The 11148-nt window shown below is 64.2% G+C and overlaps 2 protein-coding genes across 2 annotated transcripts; one reads left to right on the top strand and one right to left on the bottom strand.

Moving 5' to 3' along the window:
* The first annotated feature begins 240 nt into the window (after positions 1 to 240).
* LMF2 (lipase maturation factor 2) lies at positions 241 to 7381 on the top strand. Its single transcript, XM_034062941.1, has 14 exons — positions 241 to 354; positions 1129 to 1382; positions 2834 to 2862; positions 2949 to 3145; positions 3283 to 3461; positions 3666 to 3804; positions 3936 to 4070; positions 4160 to 4265; positions 4547 to 4643; positions 4731 to 4913; positions 5913 to 6081; positions 6169 to 6280; positions 6514 to 6613; positions 6694 to 7381. Exons 1-14 carry the CDS (start codon positions 258 to 260, stop codon positions 7033 to 7035), a joined length of 2139 nt encoding a protein of 712 aa, XP_033918832.1. The 5' UTR covers positions 241 to 257; the 3' UTR covers positions 7036 to 7381.
* A 457-nt stretch (positions 7382 to 7838) lies between these two features.
* MIOX (myo-inositol oxygenase) lies at positions 7839 to 10409 on the bottom strand. Its single transcript, XM_034062886.1, has 10 exons — positions 10392 to 10409; positions 9570 to 9638; positions 9245 to 9325; positions 8953 to 9115; positions 8804 to 8871; positions 8617 to 8726; positions 8441 to 8508; positions 8237 to 8286; positions 8036 to 8148; positions 7839 to 7947 (listed from the first exon to the last, which is right to left on the bottom strand). The coding sequence occupies exons 1-10, from the start codon at positions 10407 to 10409 to the stop codon at positions 7839 to 7841; spliced, it is 849 nt and encodes a 282-aa protein (XP_033918777.1).
* Positions 10410 to 11148: the final 739 nt, after the last annotated feature.

Below are 11148 nucleotides of genomic sequence, written 5' to 3'. Positions count from 1 at the left end.
TGCCGATCCCAGCCCAGCTCCCCGGGAGCCTCTGATCCCGGCATTCCCATTCCCATTCCCAATCCCAATCCCAATCCCCATTCCCATTCCCATTCCCATTCCCTCTCCCGCTCCGCCGCTCACCGCCGCTCGTCTCCTCCTCTCCTCCCTGCCGCCATTTTGCACTTCCCGCCCTAAGCGGCGTGGGGAGGAGCGTGCTGACGTCAGTGCGCGCAGGCGCAGTGCGCGGGGGGGCTCTGGTAGCGCTGTTGCCGCTGATGGCGGAGCCTCCGCGGCGAGTGCGGGAGCTGTTTCTGACCGGCCTGGCCGCCGCTTTCCTCGCCGCCTTCACCTCGCTCTACGTGCAGGTCCCCGGTACGGCGCGGCTCGGGTGGGGGGTGCGGGGCTCTCTCCCCTCCCGCAGCCCTGTCCCGGGATCCCCGTCGGGCTCCGGGCCCGCTGCACGCTGTGGTGGCCGCGGCCCCTCCGGCCTCCGACGTGGCTCACCCTGGTCCGGCCGCTGTTTGGGTTCATCCCAGGGCTGTTCCGTGCCCAGCCCGAGAGGAAATGGGTTTTCCAAGAGGGAATAACGGCTCCGTGTCTGAGGGACACCAGCGGCGGCCCTCGGGGCTCTGTGCTGCGGGCAGCGATCTTTAATGCTTGGTGTTAAAGCTGTGGAGAGTGCGGCAGTGTGTGCTGTGAGCGGGTGTGCTGGTGACACCGGGTGTGATGAGGTGGAGGGGACACCGGGAGGATGCTGAGGATGGGTGCTGGGGAGGGAGCCGCATCAGGGACTGTAGTGATGGGACAAGGGGTGATGGGTTCGGACTGAAACAGGGGGAGTTCAGGTTGGAGATAAGGCTGAAGCTCTTCTGGCAGTGTTCAAGGTCAGGTTGGACACAGGGGCTTGGAGCAGCTGCTCCAGTGGAAGGGGTCCCTGCCTGTGGCAGGGGTTGGAGCTGGAGGAGCTTTAAGGTCCCTTCCAACACAACCCATTCAATGAGCCTATGAAACTGGGAAGCCAGTGTTGAATGGGGTCAAGCAGCCCTCAGCTCTTCCAGGTACTGACACGGTGGGATCCCAATGTTCTGCCCCGCTTTTACCAGCCTCAAAGTGCCTTTATCCCACTTCCCACCATCCCTTTTCTAGGTCTCTATGGAAGAGATGGAATCCTGCCTGCTCGCAGAGTGCTGCGCCTCAGTGGACAAAGTCTATGGGAGCAATTCCGGGATTTTCCCACCCTACTGTGGCTCGGGCCCAAGCTGGGTTTGGATACAGAGCTGGGAATGGAGCTGCTCTGCCTCCTTGGAGTGCTCTGCTCCTTCGGTGCCTTGCTGCTGGAGCCCCTGAGGGACAGCCTGGTCTTTGCCTTCCTCTGGGTGCTTTATTTCTCGCTCTACCAGGTATGAGATCCAATGGGAAGGGGTTTGTGGAGCCCTGGAGGGGTTGGAATGGGATCTAGGAGGGCAGGGAGGTGACATTGTTCCATTAATGCCATCCCATGAACTCCTGGCATTCTCAGCCTCCCCCTTGTTGCTGTGGGGAAGGTGCTGATACCTCCTTGGCTCATGTTGGTGGATACAGCCCCATCCTTGTGCCAGTTCTTGGTGCTTTCTTAGGATAAACCCCCCTGGACTTGCCTGCAGAGCTGATTCCCTGCAAGCTTTGCCAGGGCCTTTATCCCAAGCTCCAGGCCCTATCCCTTTATCCCACAAGATCTGTGTCCCCCAGCCATGAATGCACCCTCCTGAGCCGCTTCCTGCTGGTGAGTCAGATCCCGCTGTGCAGGCAGCAATAGGAGGGATTGAAGGATCCTCTTTCCTCTGACACCAGGGAATGAATGGAGGAAATCCCACCTCTGTTTACAGACCCCCCCAGCCCTCACTGCTCCCTCCTGCTGGGGTATGGGCTGTGTCTGGCACTGCAAGGAATGCCGTTGGGAAGCTGGGAAGGTGAAGAGCTGGCTGTAGGAAGGGGGCTCCTCTGTGTGGGGGGGGCTCCCCTGCAGTGCTGTCACCCCACAGTCTCCCCGGCACCCAGTTGCACCCCATGGGGAGCTGTTGCATGGCACAGGCAGTGCTGTTGAGCTGTATCCGTGTGTCCCAGGAGAGCCACGGTGGGAGCTGGGGCTCGGAGCAGCTCAGTGCCCTGGCAAGGGAGGGAGCAGCACCTCTGGGGTGGGAGGGGGCTCTGGGGGACCCCCACCCATGGGGGCTCTGTCCCTGCGTGGCTCCTGTGCCGTGTGTGGCTCTGCCTCCTCCAGCCCATGTGCGCCAGAATTCCTTCTTCTCACTCCCTTTTAAGGGTATGCTGGAGAGAAAGTCCCTGTTCCTGCTTGGAGCAGGCTCAGCCCCGAGCCTGGGCTGCTGTGAGAGCTGCTCCCGACCACTGCCCTACTCCTCCTCCTGCTGCTCCTCATGGCTTGAACCTGCCCGAGGAGAGACTGAGCTGAGCTCTTAGGCAGAAGCTGTTCCCTGTGAGGGTGCTGAGGCGCTGGCACAGGGTGCCCAGAGAAGCTGTGGCTGCCCCATCCCTGGCAGTGCTCAAGGCCAGGTTGGACACAGGGGCTTGGAGCAGCTGCTCCAGTGGAAGAAGTCCCTGCCTGTGGCAGGGGTTGGAGCTGAGAAGCTTTAAGGTCCCTTCCAACACAAACTATTCCATGATTCCATGAGTGATGCTGCTGTGCTGGAGCTGAACAGGGCTTGGCTGTGTTCCTGCACACACCATGGACTCTTCTCTCCCAGCACCACTGGGGTCCATGTGGGGGTCTGTGGCCACCCCAGGGCCATGGGGGATAAACTAAGGCCCAATCCTGCCCCCATTCCCTGCTCACCAGCCTCCCTCTCTCCTGCAGGTGGGACAGGTCTTCCTCTACTTCCAGTGGTAAGTCACCCCCACCTCATCCCTCCCTTTGGGGGGCCCAGCCTGCCTGGGTGGCAAGGGGGGCCACAGTGCTGATGCTCCCCCAGGGACAGTCTGCTGCTGGAAGCGGGGTTCCTGGCCGTGCTGGTGGCCCCCCTGCGCCTCCTCTCGTGGGGGGGCCCGGCCTGGCACCCCCACGACAGCATCACCTTCTGGCTCGTGCGCTGGCTGCTCTTCCGCCTCATGTTCGCCTCGGGGGTGGTGAAGCTCACCAGCCGCTGCCCCACATGGTGGGGGCTCACAGGTGAGGGGGGGCTGTGGCTCTGGGGCTCCCCATGCCCATAGGGAGCCGCTATGGGCCCCTCTCCTGTGTTGGCATAGCTGTGTGCTGGCTCTGCCCGCTCCATGCTGCATCCGTGTGGCCCCCATGTCCCCCCCCAGCTCTCACCCACCACTACGAGACCCAGTGCATCCCCACACCAGCCGCGTGGTTCGCGCACCAGCTCCCAGTGTGGTTCCAGAAGCTCAGTGTGGTGGCCACCTACATCATCGAGATCGCTGTCCCCGTCCTCTTCTTCGCTCCCATCCGCCGGCTCCGGCTCTTCGCCTTCTACAGCCAGGTTGGGGGGTGGGGGACAGGGACGGGTCCAATCCTGCTCCTTGTAACCCCATGTGCCATGGGGCTCCGCAGGATGGGGAGCCCAGCTCAGGCCGTGGGCAGAACAGGGCCCCTGTGGGAGCTGGGGTGGCCATGGTGGTGATGGGGTGCCTGATGCCCTCTGCCCCCTACCACTGCGACACCCCAACCCTTCCCTTCTCACCAGGTCCTGCTGCAGGTCCTCATTATCCTCACGGGCAACTACAACTTCTTCAACATGCTCACCATCGTCCTGGCCTTCTCCCTGCTGGATGAGGAGCATGTGGGGCGCTCAGCAGGGTGCAGCAAGAGGAGGAACACACGCTGTGAGTGTGGGGTGGGCTCCCATGTCTGCCCTGCCCCGCTGTGACCGCGAGGGGTGGTGGCTTGGCTGCTGCTGCAGGGATGTGTTTTGCCTCTGGCTGCTGTGGCACTGAGCTACTGTGTCATGCCACAGCCTGGCCCCCCAGCCTCGGGTCCTTCCTGTCCATGCTGCTGGAGCTGAGCACCTACAGCCTCCTGCTCTACTGGAGCATTCAGTACTTCGGCCTGGAGATCAACTGGGAGAATAGGCTGCTGGAGTCCCAAGTGGGTACGTTGCAGCAGGGGCTGCAGGGTCCCAGTGTCCCCACGGTGGAAGAGGCTCTTCCCTGACCCTCCATGGGTTTTCCTTCGCTCCAGACTTCACCTTCCACGAGTTCACGACGTGGCTGCAGGCAGTGACGCTGCCACTGGTGGGACTGGCCTTCCTGTCGCTGTCCTGGGAGATCCTGGCTGCCATGTACCGGTGTGTGACGGGGGACACTTGGGGCTGCTCTGGGGTCCTTGGGGATGGGATTGCTGCAGGGAGGGACACTGGGGTCTGGTGGAGCTGGGTGGGAAGGCTGGACCCTGGGGCTGTGTGGAGTGGGAGCCTTGTCATGGGTGCTGGGAGCATTAGAGGGGGACTAAACCCAAGCACAACTACAGGCTGGGGGGAGACTGGATGGAGCAGCCTGAGGAGAGGGACCTGAGCTTTAGGGACCCTTCCAACCCAAATGAGTCTGACACATCTCTTGCCCTCTGTAGCTGTGCCTGTGTCCGTGGCTGCTTCTGGAAGCTGTGGGCCACGCTGCAATGGGTCATCTTCACCACTGCGGCCGTGGGGTTATTTGCCATCAGCCTGGTAAGTGCAGGGATGGGGTTTGGGGAGAAGGACATGGTCTGGGCCCCCTATGCTGTGGTGCTGGAGCCTTTCTCTGCCCCTCCCCAGGTGCCCTTCACCTACATAGAGTCTGAGTCCCATAGGAAGCTGTGGCCTGGCATCCACGAGGCGTTTGGTGCGGTGCAGCGTCTCCAGCTTGTGAACTCCTATGGGCTGTTCCGCAGGATGACAGGCGTCGGGGGACGGCCCGAGGTGGTGCTGGAAGGCAGCTATAATGGGAAGAACTGGACGGTGAGCACTGGTCCCCAGTCACAGGGCCCTTGGGTGGGAAAGGATTTTCAGGATCGTCCAGTGCAACCATTCCCAGCCCTGCCAAGGCCATCCCTAACCCATGGCACTGAGGCCTCGTCTCCAGGCTGTGTGAACACTTGCAGGGCCGGTGCCTGCAGCCCTGCCCTGGGCAGCCTGTTCCAATGCCTGAGCACCCTGTGGGGCAGGAATTGTTCCTCAGCTCCATCTAAACCTGCCCTGGTGCAGCTTGAGGCTGGTTCCTCTTGTCCCATCCCTTGTTCCTTGGGAGCAGAGCCCAGCCCCTCCTGGCTCCATCCTCCTGCAGGCATTTGGAGGGAGCCATCAGGTCCCCCTGAGCCTTCCCTTCTCCATCTGAACCCCCCAGCTCCCTCAGCCGTTCCCCATCTCTCTTGTGCTCCAGGCCCTGCTCCAGCTCCATTGCCCTTCTCTGGCCCCGCTCCAGCCCCTCAAGGTCTCTCCTGTAGTGAGGGGCCCAGACCTGAGCACAGGATTCAGGTGCAGCCTCACCAGTGCCCAGTGCAGGGGCACAGTCCCTGCCCTGGCCCTGCTGCTGCACTGGTGGTGGCACATACTGCTGTGCTGTTCCTCCTTGGCCACCCGGGCCTGCTGTTGGCTCATTCAGCCACTGTCAACCACCCCTGCCCAGGTCCTTTCTCCTGGGCAGCTTTCCAGGCCCTCCCCACGCCTGGAGTGCTGCTGTGTTTGTTGTGAGCTGAACGCACTGAGCTTGGGTGTCTCACACTTGTGTTTAGTGCCACAGGCAGGTGGGGGATGGCTGAGGAATCAACTCCACTGGATCCAAGCATCTGTGTCTCACTGGCCTGTCCCATGGGGGGGGGGGGTTGTCCCTCTGGAAGCACATGGTAACCCCAGAAGTGACTCTGGGTGCACTCAGCCTCATGCCAGCAGAGCTGGGGGAGCTCCAGGGCCACCTCCTCACCCCCGCTGACATCCCCAATCCCTCTCTTTGCCCCCCAGGAGATCGAGTTCATGTACAAGCCAGGGAACGTGAGCAGGGCCCCCCCCGTGGTGGCCCCGCACCAGCCCCGGCTTGACTGGCAGATGTGGTTTGCGGCCCTGGGACACCACAGCAGCAGCCCCTGGTTCAGCAGCTTCGTGCACCGCCTGCTGCAGGGCCAGGAGGACGGTGAGTGGGGCTATGGCAGTGCCTCGGGGTGCCCCTGCACCCATGGGTGCAGGCTCCCAGCCGCAGCTAACACCACGTCTCCCACAGTGATCCGCCTGGTGCAGGTCCATGAGTCCCAGTATCCCTTCAGCGGCCGGCCCCCTGTCTACATCCGTGCTCAGCTCTACAAGTACTGGTTTACCCACAGCGCCGAGGGCAGGTGAGTGGCACTGGACCCCTCTGCACCCCTGTGCACCCCAGATCTGATGTGACACCACATCTGCTTGCAGATGGTACAGTTACGTGAGTGCCCAGGGGGTGGCACAGGCTGGATTTGGGATCATTAACTTGCCCTGTAGCTCCTCAGCACCCTGGGCTCTGCCTGGGGGTGTCAGGAGCTGCCCACGGCTGTGGGGGGGGCCAGGCAAGGTGCTGAGCTCTCCCACCCCACAGCCAGTCATGGTGGCGGCGGCAGTGGGTGCAGGAGTTCTTCCCCACCGTGTCCCTGGGTGATCCCGTGCTGGAGAACCTGCTCAACCAGCATGGGCTGAAGGTAGGACCCTACCCCACAGTCACCCCATGGTCACCCTACAATCACCCAGTGCTCCCCTGACCCCCTCCTCACCCCAGCAGGACACGACCCCGGCAAGGCGCCCATTGACCACGGTGCTGCCGCAGGCGCTCCGGTGGCTGCGCCAGCTCTGCCGCCCGGTGCCCGGCCCCACCATCCTCTGGTCCCTCTACCTGGTGGTGGCCACCGCCTGCCTCCTGCGAGCCCTGCGCCGCCGGTGCCGGCCGGGGGCTCCCCCCACCTGCCCCAAAGGGCCTCGGCGCGGGGACCCTGCAGACAGGGGGGGTGCAGAGAAGAACGGGCACATGCGGAGGAGGGAGCCCCAGGAGAGGGCTGAGAGCCAGGCCTGCAGCGGCCCCGAGCCCGGCGGGGGTGGCCGCCATGGCACCAAGAGGAAGAAGTAGCACCCGGAGCCGCTGGCCTGGGTCTCGTCTTCCACCGCTGGACTGAAGGCACCCCAGGGTGCTGCACTCGTGCCAGCAACCCCGGGTGGTTCCATTGCCTCTGACCCCTGTGCTGCAGCTGTGGGGTGATGCTGGCACTGGTGGGGTGGGTATTGGCACTGGTGGGGTCATGCTCAGTGCTGGTGGGAGCAGCTTTGGGCAGCGCCAGCCTGTCCAGTTATCATTTACAGCCCTTAGCCACCACCAGACCAGTTTGGGTGCTGCCCCCCGTCACTGGGCTGCCCCATGCTCCACCAGTTTGCTCAGCAGGTTGCTATGTTTTCTAAATAAAGCCTTTGACATTCCAGCCCCATGGCTCTTGCTGGGATTCCTGCCTGGGGAGGAGTCCCCCGTGTGCCCCCATGGGGGTCCTGCCTGGGGGGGGCTGCTCCATGTCCCCCCTATAGTGCAGGTGCCACTGGGTGTGTGCGACAAGCAGGTTTATTGTATGGCCCCAGTGTCCCCCATGGCGAAGGGGCTGGGGTGTGCTGAGAGTCAGGGTGGTGCAGTGGGGTCCCAGTGTGGTACCGTGGGTCCCAGTGGTAGTTCTGGTGTACTACATTGGGGGTCCCAGTGGGTTGTATCTTGTGGTAGGGGTCCCGGTGCCTTGCCCTGGGGGTCTCGGTGGGGTATGGTGGTGGGCATCCCGATGCAGTGTGGTACTGGAGGTCCCATTTTGGTGCAGTGACAGTTCCGGTGCTGTGGGTCTCCTGGTGTGATCCCAGCGCTGTCCCAGGGTTGGGGGGGGTCCGAGTGCCCCCCCTTCACCAGCACAGCTCCCCAGGGCAGTACTTGTCAATGAGTGACTGGTAGTAGCCCCGGAGCTGCTGCACGTCAGGCAGCTCCTCCTGCTTCGTGTACAGGTCAAACTTGCTGTGGAGGAGTCAGTGTGATTGGTACCCGGGGGTCACCTGGGGCTGAGCCCCCCCTGGAGCCCCATGTGTCCCCCCCGCTCACGCACTTGAGCTCGCGCACCCAGGGCAGCATGCGCAGGTCCTCCTCACTGCACAGGTGCTCATAGTCCCCGTGTGCATGCCAGGGGTAGAAGGAGTGGAACCGCACCATGTAGAAGGCCTGAGGGCACGGGGATGGGCATGGGGGGGGCCCATGTGTCACCCCATTACTGCCCCCCCATCCCCATCCCTGCAGCCGCATCCCTCACCTCCTTGGGCAGGGCGAAGTTGTTGAACTTCATGACCCGGTACATGTACTCTGGGGAGCAGTGGGGTGCAGCAATGGGGCCGAGCACCCCAAGAGCTGCACCCCCCAACAAAGGTGCTCCAGGCCTGAATCTCTGGGAAAGAGGGGGGTCCGTGTGCCCTGTTTGTGGGTCAGGGACCCCCCTCATTCCCTCCTCATCCCTTACCATCGTGCCCCCAGGACATGAGGACATTCTCCAGGCCGCAGCGGGGCTGGTACATCCCATACTCAGTGCTGGGGATGGAGCCGGGTTGGGGGGCTCAGGGTTGGTGCCTGCACCCCCCCACCCCGGGGGTGATGTGGGGTGCAATGAGGGCTGTAACGTGGGGTGCAGCCCCTCACCTGTACCGGGGGTCCTTGGTGTCGGGGTTGTCATGGAAGGTCGAGTCTCCAAACACCACTGACTTCTGCACTTTGCAGCCCACGGGGAAGGTGTCCCCCACCACAGCCCACTGTGGGGGTGCATGGGGGTCACTGACCACCGGGACCCCCTGCATCCCCTCCTGCCCCCCAGCGTCCCCCCACTCACCTGGGGCTCCCCAAACAGCGCCAGCACCTTGCCCAGGTCGTGCAGCAGCCCCACGAGGTGGAACCAGTCTGGGGGTGAGCGGGGCCGTCACCCCCAATGGATGTGACCCGGGGGGGGGTTTGGGGGTGCAGGACCCCCCCCAGCATTACCTTTATCGGGGTGGGCCCTGCGGATGCCCTCGGCTGTCTGGTAGGCATGGAAGGAGTTGGGGAAGTCCACGTCCGGGTCGGACTCGTCCACCAGCTCATCCAGCAGCTCCAGGGCCTCCATCACCGTCATGCGGCGCTGGGAGCACGGCCCGTACTGGGCACACTGGTGTGGGGGGGATGCAATGGGGTTTGGGGGGGACCTTCAGCCCCGGCCTCCATTGCAGTGTGCAGGGAGTGGGTGCCCCAGTGCATGGGCTGGACTGGGGGTACTGGGGCTGGGGGGGGGTCGCACCTTCTTGCGCACGAAGTCCACGGTCTGGTGTGTGTGCATGAGCCGGTACGTGTGGTACACCCGCTCCAGCAGCTTCCCCTCCTGTGTGCGATGGGGGGGGGTAGGGTGTAGGGACACCCCCCACACGGCAGAGCACCCCTCGACCCCCACAGCACTGGATGGGACCCCCCCCCCCTCCAGCTTGGATGCTTGGGTGCTGCTGGACCCCCCCTGCTTGTGCAGGGACCCCCATAATGACAGACCTGGTGCAGGGACCCCCCAAACAGCCCAACTGGTGCAGGAGAACACCCCCCCCCCCCCCTCCCCAGTTCAGCCCCCCCCTCACCGTGTAGTTGCGGTACTGGTGCTGGGGCTCGGCTGTGCCGTGGGGCAGCTCCGTGGGGCAGTTGGATTCCTGGGGGGGGGGGAAAGGGCTGCTCAGTGTGGGGGGGCCCTTCCTGTGCTGCCGGTGACATGGTGGGAGCAGGAGGACCCATGGGGCTGTGCAGCCCTGCCCCGTGTGTCACAGCATTGCAAGGTACAGCTGAACCCCAGGGTGCTGCCCAGCACCCCCCATGTGCTGCACCCCCCAGGACTGTGGGACCCCCATTCCCCCCGACAAGTCACTTGGCTGGAACCCACTTGGGGGTTCTCACCCCATGGCAGGCAGGATACAGCCGTGGGTCCCGGCGGCTCCTCCACCCCCCAAAAGGCACCAGCCCTGGGGTGGGGGTCCCTGGGGCTGCTGCCTGTGGCACGGGTCCCATGGGGGTGACACTTGTGGGGCTGAGCCTCCGAGAGGGGGAGTGCAGGGGGGTCTGCCCCGGTGTGTCGGGCAGTGCAGGGGGGGCTCTGTCCCCCATGTGTGGAGCAGTGAAGGGGGCGCTCTGTCGCCCACGTGTGGGGCAGTGCAGGGGGGGGCTCTGTCCCCCGTGTGTGGGGCAGTGAAGGGGGGCTCTGTCTCCCACGTGTGGGGCAGTGCAGGGGGTGTTCTGTCGCCCACGTGTGGGGCAGTGCGGGGGGGCTCTGTCCCCCACGTGTGGGGCAGTGCGGGGGGGCTCTGTCGCCCATGTGTGGGGCAGTGCAGGGGGAGTTCTGTCCCCCATGTGTGGGGCAGTGCGGGGGGGGTCTGCCCCCCATGCATGGGGTGATGTGGGTCCGTACTCACCACCCGTTGGCTGCTCATGGCGGCGGGGCTGTGGGTGCTGGGCTCTGGCCCTGCCCGACCTCCCCCAGCTTTATCCCCACAGGACAATGGGTCACCGGTTAACCCGTGTTAATGGTTCAACTGGGGCAGGGGCCGGGCCTGGGCTGGGCAGCCCCGAGCGGAGACCCCAAGCCCCAACCCCTGACCCCCAGGTTAGGAACCCCCTGCAGTGGGTGACCCTGGGGCTGCCTATGGGGAGCAAATGGGCTGCGGTGTGACCCTGATGGGGATGTGGGAGCAGGACTTGGGGTGCAGTGAGGGGCTCGGGGGGGGGGCAGCAGGCAGGGGGTGCTGGGGGGGCTGCACGCAGCAGGGTGGAGGCAGGACCCAGCAGGGAGCTGCCAATGGGGCTGGGGGTGGTGTGGGGGACACGGCCCCTCTGGGGACACACGGACGTGCCAGGCCATGGGCATGTGGGTGGTGCATGGGGTGACACACACCATATACATGGGGTGACATGCTGTGTGCATGGGGTGACACACACACCATATGCATGGGTTGACGCACGCTGTTGGCTGTCCCACTGCCTGGGAACAGTCGTGTCCCCCACCCCTCTCCATGCCCCATTCCCATGGGATTCCCAAGCCAGGACCCCTCCTCACACCCTTTATTCTGCACAGCATCAGAGGCACCCATGGGTGGGTGCTGAGGGCTGGGGGGGGGGGGATGCTCAGTGGGAGTGGGGTGCTCATGGGGTGTCACAGCATGGGGTGACAGG

This window comes from Melopsittacus undulatus, chromosome 5 (genome assembly GCF_012275295.1).
Source record: "Melopsittacus undulatus isolate bMelUnd1 chromosome 5, bMelUnd1.mat.Z, whole genome shotgun sequence".
In the NCBI taxonomy this organism is placed as follows: Eukaryota; Metazoa; Chordata; class Aves; order Psittaciformes; family Psittaculidae; genus Melopsittacus; species Melopsittacus undulatus.
This window is presented reverse-complemented; position numbering and strand designations above follow the sequence as displayed.